The 26,397-nt window shown below is 47.2% G+C and overlaps 1 protein-coding gene across 1 annotated transcript in view; it reads left to right on the forward strand.

Moving 5' to 3' along the window:
* LOC138453804 (zinc finger protein 11-like) overlaps positions 1-21,115 on the forward strand; it is a 2,054,811-nt gene extending 2,033,696 nt beyond the window's left edge. The window contains exon 16 of the mRNA XM_069606980.1: positions 16,961-21,115. Within this exon, the coding sequence (XP_069463081.1) occupies positions 16,961-17,955 (995 nt within the window). The 3' untranslated portion in view covers positions 17,956-21,115. The remainder of the gene's footprint in view (positions 1-16,960) is intronic.
* Positions 21,116-26,397: the final 5,282 nt, after the last annotated feature.

Consider the following 26,397-nt stretch of genomic DNA (forward strand, 5'->3'; position numbering starts at 1 on the left):
ATGTTTCCACGCTAACCTGGAGTGTCTTTTCCCTCTTGCAGATGGATGAGAAGTTCCGGAGACTTGAGTTCCCCCAGAGCGGCTGGGATTCAGGTAAGCGTTTGAAGCTCGTACACTATTTAAAAATAAGCGAAGATTTGCAGAATGCTTACTAATGCCTTTTTTCTGTTCTTTTCCCTTTTCCTTAGGAAGCGGTGTGCCGGGATGGGAATGACACCGCCGAAGATGCCCGTAGAACAGAAGGAGCGATGAATGATGGGCAGAAGCGCCGCAAGGTAAGGCTGTTCCTAACGGTGTTCTTGTTCTTGCAGGAGCTGAGCGCAGAAGAAAGATGCAGGCCTACTGGAGACCGATCCGAACACGGTGAGTGTCACGCTGCAGGTGCAGAAAACGCAAAGCATGTTTCTCAGCCTGGGTGGGGCTTAAAGAGTCTCTGGATATCCCAGGTGTCTCTGGGCTGAACCACACCCAAAAGACTAGACCGCACATGCAGTTCTGGGAACCGAAATATGTGGGGGCATCCATCTTGTCCCCATCAATGTACTACAAGTCCAATCCCCAATGTTATCCTATGGGAGTGAGTGAGTCTGGTGCCACAAGCGCCAAGTCTGACTCCAAGTGGGTCTTTGGAGGGATGGAGAGGCCCTTGAGGGCCATGTAGGTGATTGTGGCCTTGCTCCAGCCTTCCATCTTGGAGGGCTGGGGACTTGAGGGGCAGGAATCATGACAATATCCTTCTGCTTGGAACTAAAAGAGTCGTTCGTTTTGTGTTCCTTTAAAATGTTTATACCAGGACTACCATAGCCCATGAATCTCTGCTTTCCTGTAGTCCTGCCTGACTCTTAGTGTCCAATCAGCCTTTGCTTCCCCCTATATGTAGCCCTCTCTTGTACCAATCCTCCTCTTTCTTTGTCAGCGAATGTCCATGTATCCTTTAACATCAACTATTAACTGTCAACTGATTGAACCAGAACTTTTTCCTTGAACTTTCAATCCAACAGGACTTTAAAACTGCATTCCTGCTCCTGATGAGGTGTACATCTCAGGTTTGTTTCTGGTCTTCTCCTGCAACCAATAGAAATCAATCATAAGGGCAGGTTCTCTGTGGCTTACGCCGTCACAAAACATATGTATACTTATTACTACGTATTCAATATTACGTAACCCTTGGCGGGATATAATGCTCACCTCCTTGTCTTTAATAGAATCAGGACTGTCTAGCGCTCTCAGAATGGGCAATCTTCATTCTATGTCGAGACAGGAGGCGAGCATTATGCTTGTTCAAAGCTGTCAATCACTGCATTTGCTATCTGGTAGAAAGGCTTAAAATAAAAGGTTTTAAATATGGATTTGTCGACCAATCAGCAGCCTTCATAATATCTTGCAATGGTAACCCTGCTGAAAATGCTCTAGAAGCCATTGCACATCTTGCAGAATGAGCCCCAAATATAGATAGATCAATACCAGCCCAGTGCATCACTTCTCTAACCCACCTGGCTATCGTGGCTGTTGCTACTGCGTGAAATGGTTTCCTAAACGCAATTAGCAGCTGAGTGAGGCCTCTGGGCCTAATCTGTGCTGTAGCTGTTTCGTAATCTTTAATGCATTGCGCCACACATAATTTGCTGTTATTGGGAAAATATGGGTACGATATTATTGATGAGTCTGTCTTCGTCCTATTTGCTTCGTTGAATGCCCCCCCTTCCGGATAGAATAACTTCCTTTCAATTGCCAAGGCTTTGACGTCTGAGACTCTCCTACAAGATATAAGGCAAAGTATAGCTAGTTTCCCGTATAACTGCGATCTGGAAAGATCCTTATTCTGTGGAAAACGGCTTGTACATCCCAAAGCACTGAGTACTTGGGCCTCAGCGGTTTGCGTACTTTAATACCTTTGAGGAGTCGCAATCTACTTTGTCATGTCCAGCTGAAATATCGGATCTGTACACCCCAATCGTCCTATATGCTGCACCTTCCTCAAAGCGTTGCGCCAGGAAATTTAGTATCTGCACTACAGGGGCTGAAACGGGATCAGTATTAACTTGTACGCAGAATGCGCTCCATCGTTTCCCCGCGGCACCATAGCTCCTGATGGTAGATGGCGCCCAGGAGTCCCTGATACACTCGGAAGCGAGTTGCAAAATTCCTGGCAGCTGCCATCTCTGCCTGAAACTCTGCAAGCCATCCGTCGCAGTATGCCTCCTAGGACTAGTGCCGTTCAGACCCCGAAGGATGTCGTCCCTGTGCGGAAGAAAGTTCCTTCACTACTGGAAACCACGGCTGCGACGTCCATATCGGAACTACTAGCACTAACTCTGCTTGCTCTCTGCGTACTTTCGCTAGCACTCTCGTTAAGATTACAAATGGGGAAAGGTGTAGTGGACTGCTCTCTTCCACTGTTGTAGAAATGCATCTGTCCCCTTTGCCGCTGTGTCTATCCTCCAGCTGAACAACTTGGGCAACTGCGCGTTCAGCCTGGATGCAAAGAGGTCAGTATCTAGGGGACCCCATAAGGTCTGGAAGCGCTGGAATACATCTGTTGGGAGGCTCCAATCGCTGGAGTCTACCAAATTCTGTGAATTCCATTCCGCTATCGTATTCTGAACCCCTGGTAAATATTCTGCTGACACTGATATTTGTTGCTTCAGACAATAATGCCAGAAATCTTTCGCTAGTTCGGCCAACATCCTGGAGGAGGTCCCTCCCAGTTTGTTGATATAACGGACTGCCGAAATATTGTCCATTTTGAGAAGTACTCAGCATTTGGCGCGGTCCTTGGTAAATGCCTGCACCGCGAAGGAACCTGCTAGAAGCTCTAAGCAGTTTATGTGTAAAGAGAGCTCTTACTCAGACCATTTCCCTCCTGTCTCCAAGGGGCCGCATCATGCTCCCCACCCGACTCTGCTCGCGTCTGATTCTATGACGACATCCGGGGTGTCTCCAAAAATGGCCCTGCCATTCGAGGCTTCCATATTTTGCAGCCACCTGTGGAGTTCGGTGACGGCTTCTGGGTCTAGCGTCACCAATTGATGGTACCCTAGACCTCCTCTGAGGTGTCTTATCTTCAGCCTTTGAAGAGCTGTGTAGTGCACAGGGCCTGGAGCAATAGCCTGTATGGAGGCTGTCAGCAGCCTGACTATTCGTGCTAGACTGCGAAGAGAAACTACCTTTTTCGCTAATACTGCTCTCAGCTCCTTTTTTATGGCTTTTATCTTTGCTGCTGGGAGCTCTAAAGTAGCCTTCCTGGTGTCTACTACGAAGCCCAGAAATTCCATCCTCTGAGATGGGAGAAGATTGTATTTTTCTTTGTTCATGACAAAGCTGAGGGAGGATATTAGCTTGCACATCCAAGCTGCTTGCTCCTGGAGGCAGTAATAAAGAAAGATAAGCATAATGCTAGCCTCCTGTCTCGACATAGAATCGGGGCAGTGTTGCATACACAAACAAAAATGGAGCATAGTAGTCATGGGGCCATCAGGGGGGACACCGCAGAGATGAACACACAAAACAAATGCATGCAAAAGCACACGAGAATGATAATGGTTTCAGACGATGTGAATGCATTTTTTGATCTTTTACAGACTATTGGATGTGAAAGAATCTGCAATTCTTACATCTGCGGGGTAGTTTGTTTCGTGCCTACGAATTTGATTGTTAGCAATGCATAGATATAAGCCTGTGTTTGCTACTAAGCCTGTACATTTTGGAAGTATTCATGGACATTGCAGCGTTAAGTTGTTCGGCAATTGTAAACTAAATGCCATGGATATTTGCTTACATCTGTCGTTGAACTTGTAATATTTTGAGAGAGGAATAAACAAACCAGAGGTGCCTGCACACAGTGATACTCGCACCTAGTCTCACTGATGATCGTCCACACAGCGAGACCACCATATACTTAACTTGAATAGTCACATTAACACCTTCTATATAAAGATCAGACAATTGCATAGATTGAGCCTTATCCAAAGCCATGATCACAGAAGCACAACTTGACATTTGCAAACCCAATTGCAAATAACCTGCTAAATGCAAACGCCATCAATGCCCACAAGACATGGAAGAGCCATTCACTTCCTACCTGGTGTTCACACGGAGGTACTTATTCAGGGAGGGTCAAACACTAGCGGGGGGAGCAGGTCCCTTCTCCCCCGCACCAAGCCCACATAAGAGCCATCAGTGCAGGGCTAGATTTAAAATAGCCTCACATCTTCCCACCTGTCCTACCAAGCTGAGGCACACATCAAAAACAAATTGCCCCCATACCAAGTGAAGCAGAGTACTCTGGCCGGGACATCAGTTGGGGATTGCCAGGAGTAGCAGCTGCAACCCCTGGCTCCCCATCTGCTAGCCCTAGAACCGCCCTTGCTTCCCCTAGGGCACTGGACAAAGAGGCAGTGCCAAGAGCAGATATCTTGCACCTGAAAAACGTGGTTGTAAATGCAGCTAAATATTTCACAGCTTTTTTCACTAGGAATCTGGATCCTGTTAGCTGCAGAAATAACATGGATGCATGAAGCCATCATCACTAACAGGTTGGCAATCCAATCGTGAAATATGCCCTAATGGTTGGTTTCAGAGGCAGGGCTGTCTTTGCAGCTCTTACCCAGTACTGTAGCAACAGGAAGCGGATGGGGGCTAGATTTAGCTAGCTGGGAATGGGTAAGAGCATCCTGCAGCACTCAGTGACAGCACTACATAAACGCACATCTCATCAGTATTTCTCGTTGTCTGCTTTGCACATCCAGTGAGCCACTGGGCCTCTGTTGAGAGAGGTGTGCACCAGTGTCTTCTGCTACCAATCCTACCTGGGCACTGTGTTACTTGACCTATATCTGCCAGACCTGCATCACAGGCACACTGTAGATAGATGCACTGTTAGATCATTAATTTACATGAAGTTGCCCTCTGCCTTTGAAGTAAACCATCTTGATCAAGCACAAAATATATACATTTGGAAGGATAGCTCTGGGGCAACATGTTTGCTTTGGGAACAAGAGGATGCAGTACAACATGGGTTCAATTCCTGTTTCAGTGTTTAGAAGCTGGAGGAGGCTGGCATTAAGCAAGATTTAAATGACCAAAGAAAATAATATGGGCCTTTTATAGGGTTGATGTCATGGAGCTGCTGCTGTTTACATTTTAAAATACAAACCTGCAATTACTGTGACCTGCAACACTTCCTTTCCCCTCTATCCTCAGACTTGGTCCCCCCACAAAAGGAGCAGTTCAGCCCGTACTGCTATGTCACATCCCTTCTGCAGGAGACAAGATGCATCCCCAGACATGTTCCAGCCTCATTGGGCGTCATGAGTGAGGAGTAGCCTAGGTCTCTAGGCCCAGCAGGCTTTTCTAGGGGTGATATTGTGGAGCTGCTGCTTACATTTTAAAATAAGAAATCCTGCAATTACTGTGACTTGCAACACATCCTCCAACACGTCCCCTCTGTTTTCTGTCTAACAAAAAGAAATGGTGGTCACTTACCAAATAAGCAGAACAGAAAGGTAATGCCTGGAAGGTTTCAAATCATTCATAACCACTGGCACAGCTCTGGGCAACCCTCCAGACGATCGTTGTTCAGCCTGCAAAGCCATTACAGGAGAGGAAAGACCATATGCAAATCAGGCTTAGTCCCATCCCAAAAGGGGAAGTCCAGCCCGAACTGCTAAGTCACATTGCTTCTGCACGAGAACACAAGCATCCCCAGGCAAGTTTCATCCTGATTGGGCGTCATCAGTGAGGAGTCATTCCTTCTGCCTCTGCGCTGTTATTCGTCCCCTCCTGTGATGTCATCCCTTCCCCTTTGCACTGTCATCACCCTTGAGTGGTCATCCCTCCCCCCGATACGTGACCACGGTCATCCCTACCCACTGCACGGTCATTCCTCCCCTTGCGCTGTCATTCCTTCCTCTCCCTGCGCTGTCATTCCTTCCTCTTCCTGCGCTGTCATTCCTTCCTCTCCCTGTGCTATAATTCCTTCCTCGACTTGCGCTGTCTTTCCTTCCTCCCCCTGTGGTGTAATCCCACTGAGCAGTAACCCCCCAGTGTGGTCATGGTCATCCCTACCCCCTGCATGATCATCCAACCCCTGTGCTATCATCGCCCCCATGTGCTGTCATTCCTTCCCCCCTGCGCTGCCATTCCTTTCCCCCTGCGCTGCCATTCCTTCCCCCCTGCGCTGTCATTTCTTCCCCCTTTGCGCTGTCATTGCTCACCATCCGTGTTGTCATTGCTCTCCCTCTGCGCTGTCATTCCTTCCGCCCTGCACTGTCATTCCTGCCCCCTCATGGCTTCCCCTCCCTGTACTGTCATTCAGTCCCACCCTCACCACGTTCACTAAGGGACTATTCCCCCCCTCCCCCACCCCAATTATTATTCCTTCCTCCTGGGTTGCCAAAACTATTGACTTTGCCAATGCTTGTCGTGGTTGGGCTTGTGTTGGTCGGTTGCTGTTTCCAGTCTGTGACCAGACACTTGGCAGACACAGGATGTCTGTGCTTTGTGGTTTAGGCCTCTTCGCGGTGCTCTGTCTGTTTAGAGTTTAGCCTGAATCGTGTGCAATAGTTCAGGTTGTTGTGTTGGACGTCTGCTTACATTCAGAGTGATTTGGTAATATAGGCCTATACACACTGATATTAACACTGCATATGGTGATCCGTTCTTGTATGAAATGTATATCATATTACAGTGATATGGTAACCATAGTGTTCTTAGTGTATTGGGGAACAATGAATGCTATGTGATGCCACTTCCTGTTTTGTCAAGCGGTGAAAGGGCATGTGACATCGCTTTCGCTGATGTCACTTGGGGGTGGGGTCAAATGGCATCACTTCCGGTAATGTCATCAGAGGTCAAGGGTCATGTTATGTCGCTTCCGATACCCCAGGCATTTTGGTGATATGACGTCCCTGCGGGCAGGGTCAGCATGTAATCCGCCACCCCCTGCCTTCCCACATAGTTCACTTTAAAAGAACACGGAGCTGGTGGGGAGGGGAGTGTCCATTAGAGCATTTCAGAGAATGCGGTTACCGGCAGCCTCACCCAGTCTAACCACTTGGGCACTCAAGCAAGTGTGAAACACATGTAAATAGTGAAGGAGCACTGATACCCAGCATGAGGATCATTAGCACAGAGGCAGAAGTTAATTAGCTGTCTCCTCTCAACCCTACCTTTCCATACAGCTGAGGCACCAGATCAAAGCCAAAGCTGGCCCCCATACCGACCAAAGTGGAGCATCTAACAAATGAGTTGAACCAGCCTAGTACAGCATGAGTGAGGTGTGGGATGTTAGCCCTAGCATTTCATGTGAGGACGCACTCGCATTCAGGGTCCCATGCGTAATTGAAGCAATGTGTTCACTGCTGTGCCCAGAGTGCAAGTCTCATTTCTTCATAAGTACATCTCCCACTATTATTTAACAGGCACAGATCCCAGTTTAAAAATCATGTCGCAGTTGCTGCGACACACTCCATTAACATGACCTGCAATTCACTGGTATTCCATCGCAAATTGCGATGTGATACCGCTTATTTTGTGCCTCATATTAAGCTGTTTTCAGTCTATTGCTATTAATTTTCACATCGGAAGAAAGTTGTATCCTTTGAACAAGTGCGTAGTGAAAACCTCTGGACACATTTGCACCAAATAAATAAGAAGCCGGGCACAAAGCATTGCCGATATTTGTTTTGTTTTGTGATAAATCAGTGCAGACATTTCTTGAAAATTTGACAGAAAAGTGGGAATGCCCACGGCCCAAAAAATGTTTATTTCTCAGCATGGGTTCTGGCATGGATTCACATGCTCATGAACATTCCCCTTCTTCAGGCCGGGAATCCTCGGTAAAGAAAAAAATCAGCATCAGTTTAGTTTCTGATCTGTCTTTCTTAGTAGTAACCAATCACTGGTCTCTGGGTCATACTGCCCCCAGCCAATGACTGCCCTCTCCCTAAGTCCCGCCTCTGGCAGCCATCCTCAGATTTTTACTGCACGCTCAAGTGTTGGGAGTCCTCGTGTTTAGCTCTCGAGCTTTTTGCTGCGTTTTCGCGCTTTTTCAAAGAGATTTTCTCATTTTTCGGTCAAATAGAGCCTCAAGCTCCACCGTGTCTACATCCGATCAACGGGGTCCCGTTTTCGGATTTTCTACGCCCCTCAAGGGTGAAGTTCTCGTCAAGTTACGCTTCTTGGAGGAGTCCAGAAGTTTCTGCAGCCTACCCAGACATGGCCCAGGAGAAAGGAAGCTCGACGCCCGGAAAGCTGTTCAGGGGTTGCCCTGGATGCCAGCTGCAGAATGTGTTCAAGGAGGACGAGCACTCGAAATGCCTCTACTGCCTTCATGAGGACAAAATGCACGTGGAGAAGGACTGTGCGTTTTGCGGTAACATGTCGGAACGGACCATCAGGGACCGACACCTTTGTCTCTCCAACTGGCTGGAAGGAAAGAGCCCGTCAGGTGAGAAGAAGAAGAAGTCGTCCGAGCGGTCTTCTAAGTCCTGTGAGGGCGCCCCAGCGACAGGGGCCCAACAGAAGGCAAAGCACTGCGAGTCTGCAGGCACCGCAAGTGCCGAACGGTCGGGCTCCTCGGCTGCCAAGCAGGGCGCATCCTCTCCAGCGCCATCAACCACGAGCCAACGCTCTGGCTCAGGCAAGAGGAAGGCCGAGAACCCGGCGAAGCTTCTGGAGAGGCCCCGGTCGATCTCGAAGGATCCAGCCGAGGTGGACCGAGGCAGTGACCCTCCCCCCAAGGTGAAGGCCACAGGCCCGCAGAAGGTGGTGAAGGCCTTGATTCACCCGGCCAAGGCCTCTATCGAGGAAGTCGCGGTGGCCCTGGCGCAGCCTGAGGAGGCTACACCAGTGGAGGCGACCTCGGGGCCCAGAGTTTCCCTGCCACCGCGGAGGGAAGACTCTTTCAGGCCCATCGAGAAGACCTCCCGTGAAGACCCCGGCAGAAAAAGAGGGGGGGAGCCAGTGGCCATTGTGGACATGTACACAGCCTCCGAGGAGGAACTGGTTGAAGTCTTGGAGGGCCTCGACGAGGGCGTCGAAGAGGCCCGGTCCCATGGGAGGGATCCCGATGAAGGGGATGACGAGAGCGCCGGCGAGGTTCCTAGTCAACCATTGCGTCCGTCGCTTCCGGAGCCGCAACACAACTCGGTGGACATTTTGTTGGCAATACAATCCTTATGTTCGGAGATAAGGACGAGATTGCCCCTGCCACCGACGGAGGAGCCAGAACCAGGCCCGGCAGAGGAGCCAGAGTCAGGCCCGTCGGGAAGTCCCCCAAACAAGAGAAGACGGACCCATCCAGCCCCGCCTTTTCAGCCCTCTCAGCCTGCTCAGCCTTTGCCCACGTCCCCCATACCTGGGGATGACACGGGAACGGACACGGCCACGACGGGTACGGATGACGTGGCGGCGACGACGGGACGGAGCTCCCATCGCCTCCAGCCCGGGCCTCCCCACCCGACCAGATTGGGTCTTTCCACGCTATGATTGCCAGGGCATCCGAGCTTTTCCAGCTCTGCCCCGAAGAGAAGAAGGAGGGCTTCCTTTACCAACGGCGCAAGGCCAAGAGGGACGAGGGTCTCACCCTTCTCAAGAACCCGTCTACGACGCCTGCCTTAGGGCGCAACCGACCCCTGACTCGGTCGTCTCAGCGGCGGCCAAGAAGAAAGCAGGGGGGGCATCGGCCTCAACGTCAACTTCCCCACCGGACGGTGAAGGAAAGAAGCTGGATGCAATGGGACGACGAGTTATCTCGTCGGCGGCAACAACGATTAAGGCGGCCAACGCCCTCGCGATTGTGGCCCGCTACGACAGGGAGTTATGGTAATAGATCACCCCCGTGTTGGACTTCCTACCGGACGAGAAGAGGGCTGAGGCCCTCGAGATCTTGCAGGAGGGGGACGTGGCGTCGGACCACGCCATAACGGTGGCAAAGACATTGCCGACACCGGTTTCCACCAGCTTGGCAACAGCGTTTGCCTCCGACGACGAGGGTGGCTCAAGGCGAGGGGTTTCTGCCAGGGCGTACAAGCCAAGGTTTTGGACATGCCGTTCGACGGGAACAACCTGTTTGGGAAAACAGTGCATGAGTCCCTCCAAGCCATCAAGGCGGACACAGAGACAGCTAAGGCCCTAGGAGTTCTCCAGCAACGAAGGCCGTCCTTTCGGAGCTCCGGAGGCAAGCAGGGTGCCTCCCAGGGATTCGGCAGTGGCTCCGCTACGTACCGCCAAGCAGTCCGCTCCTCGTCGCAGGAAGCCTATAGAAGACGAGGCAAGTCGGGTGGATCACGCCGTCGTCGCTAGGGAGGCCAAGGCGGCAAGGCATCCTCCAAGCAAGATTGAACCGACCATGCGTCGGGCCCCACCGAAGCACCCAGGTGGGAGGCCGGCTGGCGAAGTTTGTCAGCGTGTGGAAGTCCATCTCCACCGACTGTTGGGTGCTGGACGCCCTGGCCCAGGGGCACGCCCTCGAATTTCTAAAAAAGTGCACCAGCATTCTTCCCGTGGCCAGGAAAGAAAACCACGTCCCTCAACTGCTGTTGGAAGTAAGGGCGATGCTCAAGAAAGGTGCCATCGAGCTCGTCCCAAAGAGGCTCCGGGGCTCCGGAGTATACTCAAGGTACTTCCTCGTGAAAAAGAAGACAGGAGGGTGGCGACCCATCCTAGACCTGCGACGACTGAACAAGTACATCAAGGCACAGAAGTTCTGGATGGTCACCCTCCAGCACGTGCTGGGACAGCTGGAGGAGGGCGATTTCCTGTCGTCATTGGATTTGGAGGATGCATACTTTCACATTCCCATTCTAAAAGGACACCGGAAGTTCCTCAGGTTCATGGTCCAAGGGCGGCACTACCAGTTCAAGGCCCTCCCGTTCGGATTAAAGTCGGCACCCAGGGTTTTCACCAATTGCCCTGCTCCAGTGGTGGCGTGGCTGCGCCTGAAGGGGATCCACGTCTACCCCTACCTGGACGATTGGCTCATCCGCGCAAGGACAAGGGAGCTCGCCGTGGAACACACAGCGAAGACTGTCCAGCTGCTCACGGACCTGGGGTTCTCCATCAACTTCCCCAAGTCCCACCTGGTCCCCTCTCAAGTCCCACTGTTTCTAGGAGCCAAGCTCGACACAGTGGCACGTCTCGCCTCGCCGTCGGAGGAAAGGACAAAGGCCATCCTAGGCAAGGTGCAGAGTCTGCTGGCCACGGATGTGGCCAGAGTGAGGTCCATCAAGTCTCTCCTCAGGATGATGTCCTCTTGCATTTATCTTGTGCGCCTGTGCAGGCTTCGGATGCGCCCTCTACAGGAGTTCCTCGACGCCCGCTGGATTCAAGCGATGGGCAGCTTCGAGGACAGGATCCCTCTCAACGAGACCTTCCGGCGAGCGATCAGGTGGTGGGGCACCCGCGCTCATCTAGCGGCGGGGACAGACTTTCAGACCCTGGCCCACCAGGCGACGGTGACGATGATGCCTCCCTGTAAGGGTGGGGAGCCCACACCAGAGATCTTCACGCGAGAGGCCTTTGGCTCCCGGAGGAGAAGCCGCTCCACATCAACATCCTGGAGCTCCGGGCAGTGTTCTGGGCCCTCAGGTCCTTTCTCCCGTCCCTCAAGGGCAAGGTGGTGAGGATCTTCACCGACAACACCACCACGATGTTCTACATCCGAAGCAGGGCAGAACCAGATTCCGGGCCCTATCCAAGGAAGCCCAGGACCTGTGGCATTGGGCCGTTGCTCAAGGGATGTTTCTGGTGCCGTTTCATCTGGCAGGGATAAAAAACACCATTGCCGACTCACTCAGCAGAGGAACTACGCCAGGATCAAGTGGACCGACTCTTTCAGCGATGGGGCAAACCCCACATCGACCTGTTCGCGATGGCAACGAACTCCAATTGGCAGAGGATCGCCAGCAGGTTTCCCCAACCGAGGAGCATGGCCGATGCTTTCTCGTTCCCCTGGGACGGCCTGTTCCTATATGCGTTTCCTCCGTTGCTGCTCCGACTCATCAACCAGCTCAAGAGGTCCTGGTGCAGAATGATCCTCGTCACACCGGCGTGGCAGAGACAGATCTGGTTCCCGGACCTTCTGGACTTGTCAGCGTCCCCACCAGTCAAGCTGTCGACGGACGCAATCTTCTCTCCAGAGAAGGAGGCGCAATTCTTCATCACGACCCGGAGTCGCTGAACTTTCAGGCCTGGATCCTGCAGTACTAGAGTTTGGAGGATACGATATCCTGGCCGACTGCAGAGAGGTTCTTGCGAAGGCCAGGGCGTCCTCAACTCTCAAGTGCTATGGACATAAGTGGAAGAGGTTCTCTATCTGATGCCGTGCACAGAGGATTAACCCTCTGCGGATTACGGCCCCTCAAGTATTGCCGTACCTTCTGTCGCTAGCCAAAACTGGACTATCTCATGCTTCAATCAAGATACACCTGGCACCGATACACCAGGACTTTAGGGCGGTCATTCCTGTGGTCTCATCGCCTGGTTAAGGAATTTATGAAGGGACTGTTTCGATCATTCCCGCCGGTGAAGGCGCCAGCTTGGGAGCTTAACGTGGTGCTGACCAGGCTCATGGGTCTGCCATTCGATCCATTGCATTCGGCCCCGTTGAAGTTTCTGTCGTGGAAATCAGCGTTCCTGGTGGCCATCACCTCTGCACGATGCGTGGGAGAGATCTAGGCGCTATCCTGCAAGCCTCCATACCTGACCTTTCACGATACGAGGGTAGTGCTGAGGACGCACCCCTCCTTCATGCCCAAGGTGTCGTCGGACTTCCATCTCAGAGCCCTTGGTGTTACCAGTCTTTTTCCCGTCGCCTTTGCCGCCGGCCGAGAGGACTTTGCACTCGCTGGATGTAGCTAGAGCGCTGAAGTTCTACGTGGACCGAACGAAGAGTTTTCGGAGGACATCACAGCTGTTTGTGAACTTTGGACCTGTGAACCAAGGGAAGGCTCTCTCGAAGGCTTCCATTTTCAGATGGCTCTCCGGCTGCATCATGCAGTGTCATTGGTTGGCAAACCAACCGTTGCCCGGCCGTCCGAGAGCCCATTCAACCAGAGCGGTCGCTGCTACCACGGCATTCTTGTCTGGTGTGTCCCTGCTGGACATCTGCAGGGCTGCTACATGGAGGTCGACGCACACCTTCACGAGATTCTACTGCGTCGACCGGGATTCCAGGGAGGAGTCCAGGGTCAGCCAAGCAGTGCTGCGCAACCTGTTCGCTTAAGGTGAGCCTGGTGAGGAGGTAAGAAATGCTTAATGTTGAGTTTTGATGTAATGCTTAATATTGAGCCTTTGCCACCTCCCGTGGTTGTGCATGTGTGTACTGCTATGTATTCTTATATTCATGAGCATGTGAATCCATGCCAGACCCCATGCTGGAGAAGGAACAAGTTACTTACCTGTAACTGTTGTTCTCCAGCATGTGTCTGGCATGGATTCACATGCGAACCCTCCCTCCTACCCCTCTGCGGCTCTTCACTTGGTCATACTGCCACTTTATGTGCTACTAAATCTGAGGATGGCTGCCAGAGGTGGGGCTTAGGGGGAGGGCAGTCATTGGCTGGGGGCAGTATGACCCAGAGACCAGTGATTGGTTACTACTAAGAAAGAAAGATCAGAAACGAAACTGATAGTGATTTTTTTCTTTACCGAGGATTCCCGGCCTGACGACGGGGAATGTTCATGAGCATGTGAATCCATGCCAGACGCATGCTGGAGAACAACAGTTACAGGTAAGTAACTTGTTCCATATCTCCCATTGTGCTAAACGGTAACTGACGCTTTTTAGAAATTAAAATCTGCCTTTTTGCTCAATGATTCAGGCTGTTTTCGTGGTAATTTTGCTATAAATTTGTGCTGGAACAAGGTTAGGCTCCAAAACCTCTTTTCAAAATGTGTGTTAAAACAGTGGGAAACTTTTATAGAACATTATATTTCCGTCACGGGGACTAGCAACATTAGTACTTACGTGCTGCTGCGTCCCCTGCTTGCAATTTTAAACATTAAACGGGGTTTAAAAGTGAAATAGTCTTTAATCTTCATTTGTCCTCTGTTTGGTTCAATTAAATATGTTCTCCACCTAAACTGCTGGAGAGATGTGTGCCAAGATATTCCTTTTTTTGGTTTGCTGTAAATTCACCCAGTTCTTTATGGAAAGAAATTGACTGAAAACATGGTGCCCCCGATCCAGAAAAAGCATACAGATCTCCCATGGTACATTGCAGCACTGAGGCTTTACTGAAAGATTTTTTTATTTTTATTTTTTTTGGTCAATGCGAGCACTGCTGGCTGGATATTTGGAGGAGGGAAAGGGGTGGTTTTACATCGGGGTGTGAGTGGGGCATGGGAGAAATGGACCAAATAGTTGGCTAACAAATTTGTTGAGGGCTGGAGAGCCCGTTTTGAGTCTGATTTTTTTTCTTACTGATCCTGTGGGATTCATGCGAGAACATCAAAAGATGCGGTTGAAAAAAGTGTTGCAGGAAAGAGCAGGGGAAATTGGATATTAGGAGAAGGTCTGGAGTCGGGAGGGATGTACACTGTGTGGGTAGGGGGGGTCAAAAGTCGTAGGGGTGCACGTGAAAAGTATTAGTGAGGATGGGGGAAGACCTTTTTTTAGCGTTTTTCCATTAGTGCAGTAATAGGCAAATGCTGCATTACCGCATAAATAGAGGGTCATGCAGTGGTGATCGTGGTTATGTTTAAGGGCAGATTACTCGTAAATAAAAGAAGGGAAAGGCATGGGTCACTTGCTATGGTGGAAGGCCTCATTTTAGCCTAATTCATGCAGTGTTGCTCAAATACACTGCATAAATACACCCGCTCCCACACTCACCCACCGTGTCTGCACTGCACATGGAAATCCACAGTGGACTGGTCATCCCAAGCTAGTGGGCGACTACTCCAAGAGGAAAGGTGATGTCACCAAAAACACCAACCAACTCCGTAGCTAGACACATACATTGGGTGCTGGATGGGGAAGCCTCTTTTGGGGCAGAGGCATAGTTGCCCCAGCTAACAGTCCTCAGTGAAGGAGGAAATGCTATTTTCTTGCACTGCAGGATATGGGGGCTCAATTACTAAGATGCATCATAATACACACATAGGCCGCAAACATCCTGTGGTTACAATCTCACTCTGGGAGGGTACACCAGAGCTATAGAGTGATAAACGTGCCCCGCCCCATGGCGAAGGAGAATTACACGTGAGAAACCACCTCCACTGAGGTTTCCCATGACAGACACACACAGTAGCAGTGCAAAGGACTCGGTTCCACACAGCCATTGAATCTAGGTCTCCCAGGGGAAGATGGAGAGACTACAGACATGCCCACAACCAATGTTAGATGCAACCTGGTGGCAAGTCTTCTTGTAGCCTCAGTACAGGCCCTTTTCAAGCTATCTTATCCACCAACCAAGAACCAATCATTTGAAAGCACAATCATCAGTGAGCAGATACACACATTTACAATGGGTTCCACTTCATGGAATGGGAGGCCCTACTATGTAATGCAGCCAACTGAGCCTGGCAATGTTTGGTGTTGGAGAAGGATGTGGCGGCAGGAGTATGTTGGAGAGTGGTGATAAAGAGGTGTGTTGAGAGACCACACCAGGAGAAGAGAGCTGGAGGTTGGAGAGAGAGTTTGGAGGAGATTGGAACAGGCAAGTACTGTTCCCCAGAAAAGGAGAGTCATTGGTGTTTGAAGGATTTTGGAACAGGCAAAGGGGATGATCAGACGAGAGAGTTCTTGGTGGATGGAGTAGGCAGGAGAAAGGGGAGGTGTTAAAAAGAAGAGTCTGGGGGAGTCAAGAAGGTGAACCACCAGATAAAACGAGAAGGGAACTAGGGGTTGAGCCAACCCTTACTGGGATAGAGCATGGCAGAGGGCCCGCAGTATCACCAATTGGGCGGATAAGGGCAGTTCTTAGTTGCGGTGGGAGGAGATTGGAGGAGTTGCAATCTCCCAGAGGGCCAGGGAGAGTACCTTAGAAAGGGCCTGCCAGGAAGTACCCCAGGGGCCAGGATCCTAGAGCAGGGAGGTGGCTCCCTGATAGATATCACATTTAACCCCCTTCCTATATCACAGGGAGTGAGGTGCTGGAGGGGTCTGTTCATTGCCTGGGCAAACTTAAGCAAGCTCCCCCGAGTCTTAAAACCACTAGCTGGGGAAGGCCCAATTCTAGGCACTCAATTGAACAGAGTTTGGGTGCCCCTTTGAAACCTGCAACTCCAAGACAAAGTATTATCTCACGGGCTGACTTGCAAAGGTGGATGGCATTTAACTCTGGAAACTTTGTAAGAGACTTTAAGTTTTCTACCTGTACCCAGATACTTCTTTTTTGGTTCTTCTGATTGTTAATCGAATAAAACCCTTTGTATAGATATCTAATCTCGTGTTATCCTCTTTTGGGCACCCTACCTTGCTATCATGTCAAAATACACATACATCTAAAGGCAGTGAAAGAGTGAGTTTGTTTTCTTGTATAGTATGATGAATTGCTCAAAGGCAGCGTGTTAATGAGATTGTATTTGTGAAAGAAGCACACTAATGTCCACCTATCCCAAGCTGTTATCGTTTTTTTAAATTCCCATAAAGTTATGTATGTCTTTGCTTTTAATCCATCAGGTAATAGACGCAGGCGGACTTATAAGAGGAACATAGAATGTGTGCGAACTCTTCATCCAAAAGGGAAATTGCCTTGGGGAGACAAAGAAGTGTTTTTCAAAACTTCGTTGCAAGGAAAAACAGACAAGAGTACAACAAATCCAAAATGGAAGAAAAAAACCCCAGCTATAAGCAAAGCTAAATCCACTGACTGTGGGAGTGGCACCAGCAAAGAAGACAACTTTACCGTGGAACAGATGCCACAAACAGCATCAGAACCAAGATTCAAATGTGCGGAGTGTGGGAAAGGCTTTTTTGTGCATTATAAACTTAGTATGCATCTGCAAATGCACTCTGGAATTAAACCATATGCTTGCAGTGAATGTGGGAAGTGTTTCCATATGGCATCCTCATTATCTAGGCACAAACAAATACACACAGGTGAAAAGCCATATGCATGCATTGAATGTGGTAAATGTTTTAGTATGGCGTCAACATTGAACAGACATAAGCAAACGCACACAGATGAGAAGCCATATACATGTAGTGAATGTGGAAAGTGTTTCAAGCACTCTGCCTCTCTAAGATCACACCAGAGAGCGCATACAGGAGTTAAGCCTTATGCTTGTAGTAAATGTGGAAAGTGTTTTAGAGACTCATCTTCATTAATTAGGCACCAGCGAATACACACAGGAATTAAACCTCATACGTGTAATGAATGTGGAAAATCATTTTTCCAGCCATCAACATTAGTCACACACCAGCGAATGCATACTGGATTTAAACCATTTACTTGTAGTGATTGCGGAAAGTGTTTTACATGGTTATCTGCATGTATCAGACATCAGCAACTACATTCAGGACTTAAATCGTTTACATGTAAGGATTGTGGGAAGTGTTTCAGCCAGTCATCTGCATTAATTTCACATCAGAGAACTCACACGGGCGTTAAACCATATGTATGTAGTGAATGTGGAAAGTGTTATAGGGCCTCATCTGCATTAGTGTCTCATCAGAGATCACACACAGGGGTTAAACCATATTCATGTAATGAATGTGGAAAAAGCTTTCGAGACTCCACAACATTGGTTCGCCACCTAAGAATACACACAGGTGTTAAACCTCACACATGTAGTGAATGTGGAAAGTCTTTTAATCAGTTATCAACATTAAAAAAACACCAGCTAATACACACAAGGAACAAAAGGATACCCATCTTGGAAACAACCCAGATGGAGTCTTGCCCCGAGAGTGTGAAACCGGACCCAATTGGAGAGGTCAGATGTCCTGAATTGGAAGAGAAGATAACTGTCAAGGTTGAGCTGAGTGATTTGACACCAACTGCGTAGTTTTAAAGGTATTTTCAAGTCCCTGCAATCCATGACTAGTGCACAACACACAGTATAAACATTTGCCCCCCACCCCTTACCTAGGCCATGGGGAATGTACAGCTGTGGGAAGTCTTACAACCTCTATACCTGTTGTGGTGGTAGTCTGTTATAAACTGTTGAAATTCACGCAGCAACCAAACAAAAAGTCTAGAGTTACAAAAGCGGGTTGTCTAAAAAAATGTGTTAACCATTTGAAAGTTAAAAAAACAGTAGTTTTTCAACTTGAAGTGCAAAACAGCACCATTGATACCCCAATTTAGGGATAATGTTTAATGCCATAATGGTGCGTAAGCCAAACCTGTATACATGTTATTAATATCACTCCAACAAATGTGAACATGAAGAGGTAGTAGTAATGCCTCAGTTTTCAAGTATCAGCCAAGTACATAAGAAAAGGTTTATCTGATCTCATCAAGAGGAAATCTGATAAAATATTAGAAGCAGAGCAACCTCCTGGTTCGATTGAAAAATAATATGTATGTAGTGACTGATAAATCCACTTCAAAATAACACAAATTACAAACTGTGTTCAAGGAATATACCAGCAAAAAATAGCATATGGAAATTCAATGAGCTAAAATCAGCCAGGCAGAGTAAGCACATGGCAGATCGATACAAAATAATGAGGCAGCTGCCTAAATATCCCACCACCTATCCCTTTGTTACAGAAACGGGGCATACTGTATTATTGAAGAAAGAAACGACACCTGATGTGAAAACAACCACAATTCAATTAATAAATACTGTGGAAATTAAAGCAATAACAACCTCAGCAGTAAGCCACTCAAATCTACATGCACAGAAACATTATGCACCTTTTTGCAGCAATTTGCAACAGATGCATTTCACAAAACCACAATAAGTGTATTGAAAACACTGTTCGAATACAATAAGGTTTAAGGTGGGACAGCTGAAATCCCAAGCAAATTAAACTTAAAGCTTCATTAAACTTTGCCTTGAAACAAAGCCAATCAAAAATAATATTAATAACGACTAATCACATAGGAAATAAAATTGAAAATGCAGTGAAGACGAGGGGGGGGGGATACACCAATATACCAAGAGCCAGTAAGAGCAAACCAGTCCAAAAATTATCAGTCTTCAAACTGAACAATCCTATCCAAAAGGAATGGACGTTATGCGTTTGTATCTCAAATGTTTGACTGAAAACCTCAGTGTGAATCTTACAGATAACATTGAAATTAAGCTAAATTGCAGTAAAGATATGTGCAACACAATCTACCACTGTCATATAAAGGTTTTTAAAACAACTATTTGTATTGCCCCCCTGGCTTTGGCAGAAATGTAAACTATGCAGCAACTAAGCATAAATCTCTGAATGGCTTCCAACTGGAAACCCTTAGGTGGAAATGATGTGGCTCACTTGTGGTTAAACTAGAGTACAGACAAAAAGAAAAGTACAGAAGACCCTGTACATACATCTTGAATCAATGCTAAGAATGACCCTAACCTGCAGAACTCTCCTCACTGAAATAGAGCCTACCATTTCTTTAAAAATGAATGACTTGCCTTCTACTCATGATGAACTGTAGATATGAGTCAATGCATCCGAATGTATAAACTTATAGCAATAGAAGAAATTGGTCACAAATGAAATGTGTATGGTTCAAACGTTTATACTAAATAATAAGAGATGAAACAAGCAACTCCCAGAAAAATGTTATCTGTGTTGCATAGAATCATTTTCCAGGTCTTAAAATTGATTGAATAGTCCATGGTATTGTCACTACCCCTGTCCTGCAAAATAAAAAAGGGAGCAGCCTTATAACGTTGCTTGCATGGAGATTTGTCTTTGATAACATTTCCAAAACGGTATTAAGCAAAGGAGTTAATGCTCCAACTGAAAACCCCCACGAATAGCAGATGCTTGTGGGGGAGTAAGATGTAATAAATGTCAATTTATTAGTTTATGAAATGCGAGATGCTATGCAGGGTTTGAAATTACCAGGAGTTGGTTTAGTTCCTACCTGTAGCAGGGAAAAGCTGCCTTAGCTTGACACACACAACTGCTTTTGACTCCCTAGTCCAATTGCCACCATACAAGCATAACCACCTGACATTAACTCTTTGGGGATGTATATGAAGGAGCATTGGGACATATGCAGAAGATATAAGCACAATGAGTAACATGTAATGGATAAACAAAGTAATCACCCCATGTAGAAGTTAGATTTGTGACTCGCTCCTCATCCATCACAGGTAACTCTTGCTTACTGGGTGGTGCCTGACACCAAGCCCCTGCTTTTGACTCCAGCTCATCACATATCTCTCATTTGGAGTTCCTCAAGCTTGTATTTACTGACATCGGCCCATTTTATAAGTAGAAAAGTTTCACAGTTTTGTGAACTATAATCCTTCATTTACCCAACATTATTAATATTGTCTGGACATCTATTGGTTGAACTGCCCCACAAGGTAGGCCCATCCAAGCCTCCTAATGGCTTCCCAACAAACACATTCGAGAGCCCTTGCTCAAGCATGATTGGTTAGTTTCTTTAAATGACAGTCGATGTGCACCGAGAGACACTGTTTTTAATAACTGTTTCATGGTGACGTCTGTATCCAGCCTGCTATTAGCTGTCCTTTGAAAAGTTACTTCTTAAATGGGTTTATTTAATTGTTGAATGTATGAATATTTCCCCTATAAACCTACATTTTGAAATATTTTGTCTAAAGCACTTATTTCTCAATCCAATTTATACTTTAAAATGAGTGCCTAAAACTGATAGCATGAAAGGGTATTGCATCTCTTGTGAAACAGTAACAGTGTTGTGCTGTTATGATATTGGGTAAGCCAGGGGCTTATAGTCATTTTCTTTCAATCCCTTAAATATAATTTCTGTATTACTACCCGGCACCCAAGGGTTTGGATCCGAGACTGGCATTGCATATATTGTTATTAGGTAAACATACAAATGATAAAAAAAATATGTGTTCATGAGCAAGCAGTAGTTGTAAGTTTAAATTACTTTTTCATGCTGTCTGCAGCACTCGTGTCACAGAGACGTTATACTTATCTCAAGAACATTTTTAGATGGTTTTACTGATATTCATATATTTCAAAACATACAATAAAGCAGAATCTATACAATCTTGAGTCATAAGTAATTGCGTTTTATTCAGACAGATTAACACGAGCATTGAAGAAAGCAGGTGTTACTTCTATTGAAAATCGAAGTGCATAAAATGTTAGAATTCTCAGTGTTTAATAGTAGTTGAAGTACATTTCAATAAGAAAAATTACGCTTTTAAATTGGCAAGAATTTTACATATTTCTTTTATAGATTTGATTGAATGGGGAAAAATGTCTTTAAAAATATGCACAAATTCAAAGGAAGAAAGATTAACACAAGTCTGTTTGTGTAGCGGTCAGGTCTGACACAGCACATTTAATGGTAGCAAAGGTAGTGGGGCCAAACGGAATGTATTCTCCTTGCAGCACCATTGGTAACCTTTTTTTTTTTTTTTACAAGTGCGGAGGACTGTAAATGAGTGTTAGGAAAGATTTCAATTTTTTGGTAATTTTCCCTCCAGTTGTGACCACCAACTTTTTGCTTTTGTCTGACCGTCCTAGCGTGACTTTTACCAGTAGAGGCCAGCCTTCAGCTGTACTCCGCTGGGTTTTAGCTTATCTTGTTATGTGGAAACTGACATGCCCTTCAGACCGTCAGTACTGGGAGACTTTGTTTCCCTTAGTCTTTCACTTTGTTGCCATTTGTTGGTAACATTTTATCAGTGCACAATGTACCTTACAGTACCATGCACTGGGGTCTCTTTTTCATTTTGAAGGCCCTAGACAACCTCACAGGATTTTTGGTGTATGTACAAGTGTGTTCAGGACAGAGCTGGTGGCAGCAGTTACTTTTAAAGCATTTTTGACTCTTTTTCTATGGTCCAAACTGCGTTTATCGCGTTTGGCCCAGGACAGTGGGCAGTGCCTAAAATGGCCATGCCACAAGGTCCTTTGTTCTGTCCTTTGGCCATGTTGTCCCTTTGCCTTCTCCAGGTCGAGCAGGCCCAGGAGATTTCTTATTCGGTCATGCAGACCCCCATCGCAAACCAATGCTTTTGCAGGGTTGTGCATGCCTTGTGTGTGTGCCCAGGCACCCAGGATACATATCCTGGGTGCCAGGATGTCTGGTGTGCTGGGATGACTGGGACCACCCTGGTCTGTGATTGGTCAACATCTGGGATGGTTGAATGTGAGCAGATCTTCTATTGGTTTCTCTTCGTTTTGGCTCAAAGGAGATTCTGGATAAGAGAAGGCACTCTAAACCTATTCCAGGTCGATCTTCTGAGCTCGCACCAAATTTAGTAAAGGAGCCAAGTATCCTTAACCGAAGAAGCAAATCCGTGAACCGCTGGTGACCCGCTGGAAGGTTTGGCAGCCTGACCCCGCTGTTGTCCTGTTAGAGCCCCTGTTTCTCATCGATCACAGAAGGCCTACAAGGGCGCTTCGACCCGTTGGAGTAGTGGGACTGACTACGCTCGGCACCTCCTGCTTAACCTGCAAACAAGCCTTTTCAAATGTGTTCTTGGACCACCCAGTGAACTGGCCAGCTCGTACAGGAGCTTTGTCTTGGACCCGCCACTGTCACGTGTTCCAACCTAAAACATTGGGAACCAAAAGCTCTTGGTAGAAGGCACTCTCCTGCCGCGTTTCGAACACCTAGCATTCCTAGGTCTGGAATTAGAGTCTACCTGAACCCGAGCCTACGCGATACCTGTATCGGCCCACTGTGGTGACAAGCTTTGTGGTTGTCTTGCTTCTCTGCCCTAAGACTAGCTACAGCAAACTGGCCCAATCCCTTCACCAGAAGTGGAGAAATCGCCACTGTCCCACCACAGACTGAGATCCCGGAGCATAGCCCCTGAAAGCCAAAGAGACGCGCAACTGCTGGACTCGAACCTGCAAGCCAACTGGACTTGACTGGCAAAGGTTGGTCCAGAGTGCATCCAGGGTCGGTGAGTACTTGTATCACTTACCGGTGGCCCCTGGTGCTTCCATAGACTTTTACACACAAGTGTCCCCCAAGGGCCACTCTCCTTTGTTAGGGCAGCCTGTGCTACCATCCTATTCCTGATTACTGGAAATCGCTCTTTCCTCTTGTGGAGACCCTCCTTGAATAGTGGAACTCTATTCTTCATCTTCTTACCCCCCTTCCTGCAACACTACAACCGCTTGAAGAGACCCCTTGTGTACTTTAACGCACGATCGAGTGCTGCCGCGCTGAATGTACTTTTCAGTTCAGTTCAGTAGGCTTGTATTCAACAGTGGTCATCTTGCCTCAACAATGTTACAAAATACAAAATAATATCAAAAGGTCACATCTTAAAATATAACCGCAAAGTACCAAATATAAAACATATGTCCAATAATCACAGTATTGTTACTAAAATTAATACGTACTCAGATAAAACTCATAACATTAATGCACGTTCTTTGAAGTTTTTTTGCTCTTATCCAACAAGCGTGCGTGAGAAAAGTAGACACACAATAAACCACTTTTTTTAAGATACCTTAGTGCTTCAACTGTTGTTGTTATACCACTTGCAATCAGTAATGGCACTAAAAATATGTGCCTAAGCGCACTATAGGCTTTGCAAAAAAACAAAACATTTATCTCGGTCTCCTCAGCTAATAATCAAACTGGACAGGTGCTGTTACCATTAATGGACCATTTCTTGGTAACATTCGGCAGAAGTAAGTTGGAGATTCTAAACTTAACGTACAATTTACGAAAGACAGGTGGCCTTACCATATCAAGGTATGTTTCAAGACCCCAACCCGTCTTGCTCTCCAAGTATAAGATACCCCTGTAGAATTGCTACAATTAGTAACTAATTCTATTTTAATGAGATGTCTTACTTTATTCTTTGTGGAGGCTCTGTGTCCCTCAGTTGAACAATATGGGCTATGCCATACGTTCACCAACCCCAAAATGTCCAAAGAGTCTTTTACTTGCCGGGCCCACGGGAGGGATATGCCCCCCTCTGATGCAAGGATATAGGCTAGCACTTTTTGGTAGATATGAAGCTCCGGGACGGACCACATCCTAAGCCAAAAGAGGGCTTGTCTAAAATAAACCTCTCATTGTATTGGGCTAAGTCCCAATTCTAAATACATTTGATTGGTAGGGGCTGATTTAGGTAGGCCCAACAATTTCTTTAGAACTGCTCGTTCTGCTAAACCCAATCTGTTACAATCTGCGTGTCCCCATAATTCGGCACCATCACTTGCTGCTGCCTTTTGATTGCAGTGAGACCGCACCTTGCCCATGCCTATAGAACAATCTTGTTATAGCACCTGCATATTTCTCCATTTGCAAAGTGGCTTTCTTCACTTGTGAGGGCCAGTTCCCTTGGCCATTAAAGTGTATGCCCGAATAGTCATATTCCTGTACTTGTTCTAGGACAGTGTTCTTGACCTGCATCAACAATTTAGTGTATTTACAAGATTTCTGTCGGAATATCAAGATCTTACTCTTGGACATATTCATTTGCAAAGACAACCCAGTGAATTTCTCCTGGAACGCTTCCAATGTGATCATAAGCCTTTTAGGGGACGTAGACAGGACAACGGCATCATCAGCAAACGGGAGTAGCAGACATTTCTCTGCTCACAATTTGGGGGGGTCGAAACATTCCCTTCTTACATGGGCCACCACCTACTCCACGTACATCAGAAAAAGAATGGGGGCCAACAAACAACCCTGTCGGACCCCTCTTTGAACACCAAACAGCTTGGTTAGTTGGTCCCCCAAACTCCACCTTACAGCTGTCTTATTTTCTGCATATAGCTGTATCATTATTTTAAGTAACCCCGGAGGCCAAGATTTTCCAAAGGACTAACCTTGATACAGAGTTGAATGCTGTCCTCAAGTCCACAAAGGTGGAATACACCTTCATCTTCTTTAATACTGCATACTTTTGGGTGACAAGGTGGTGTCTTAATACCTGATCAAGTGTACTAACTCTCGGTTGGAATCCCGCCTGAAGGTGGTCAATTATGTCATTTCTAATTCCCCATTCCTGCAAGTGGACACAAATTGATCTGGCGAAATGTTTTCCCACCCCCTTCTTATAAATAGGAATTATAATAGCCCAACACCATGAAGGGGGTGAATTCAATCTCAGGCAAGCGTTAAAAAGGAGCCATAGCAAGGGGCCCCATATCATCGGTTCATCCTTAAATAAGTCTCTGGGAATGAGGTCACAGCCGGGAGCCTTATCCCACTTCTGTTTGGTAATTACCTCACAGACTTCTTTCATTTCTAGTTTGAGAGGCCTCCTTGTAACATCCACCTCCTCCAATAAAACCAAGCAGAGGGGCTACCCTTCCATGCCTTTTTGTGCCATGTATAACGCCCCAAAGTGGTTAATCCATGTAGTCTGGCTTATTTCAGTAACCACACCCTTGTCCCGATCCTCATCCAAGCCCTTAACTAACCTCCAGAATGTTCTAATATCTCCCTTGGACCCTGTCTCCAGCAGAGAATAAAATTTTGTCTGGGCAAAAATATTTTTCTTCTTTTCTATTATGGCCTTGTATTTAGCCCTGAGTGCTCTGCGTTCTAGTTTGTTTACTTTTTAGACAATTAAGGATGGCACTCTTTGCCATTCTACATTCCCTGTCAAACTAAGGACAATATAATGTCGCCTGACCTTTCATACTTTTAGTTGGCTTTGATACAAATGGGCGAATGGTCTCCATAACGGAGCCTATAGGGTCTGTCTCCCTCTTATTTGTCTGTACCAAATCATTTATTAATGGCACTATAACCTTATATATCTGGGGTTTAACTGATGTGAGATCGAGATCTGTCCATTTAATTTGTTTTTTCGCAGCCCCCTGTATGCATATTGGGACACTATTCGATTGACCAGTAATGGTCCTATTGTTGAGGCCTCCTCTCTGTTTGGACATTTTTACACTTAACTGTTTCCGGTCACTCCCATCCATCTCCAGGACTGCAAAGTCCTTTATCCTACCCTATTCCGCCACAGATGATAATAATATATAGTCAATATAAGAGGAGCCACCATGCCCCTCAAACGTTGGCCTCGGGGGCTGATATTTTGGGAATCTGCCATTACATGCCCTCAATCCCAGCCCCAATAGAGCTGCCGCGCTTTTAAGTGCTGAGGGGTGGGTTCTCCTCCGTGGAGGGGGAACCAGCGCTGGTATGTCCCATGCCTCATCCAAATCCTCCCACATGCCCTCTAAGTCATTAAGTGACTCAATGTGCACATTGAGGTCCCCTACGATAAAGATGCTATGGTTAGGTTGCCCCAAATTAGTTGTAACAAGGTCCCTTGCCATGGTAATGGAGTTTGGCTGGTCGTTTGGAGTAACTCTATTGTATGTTACGTAAGGAG

Source organism: Ambystoma mexicanum, chromosome 4p (genome assembly GCF_040938575.1).
Source record: "Ambystoma mexicanum isolate Mex_15411 chromosome 4p, UKY_AmexF1_1, whole genome shotgun sequence".
NCBI classification, from domain to species: Eukaryota; Metazoa; Chordata; class Amphibia; order Caudata; family Ambystomatidae; genus Ambystoma; species Ambystoma mexicanum.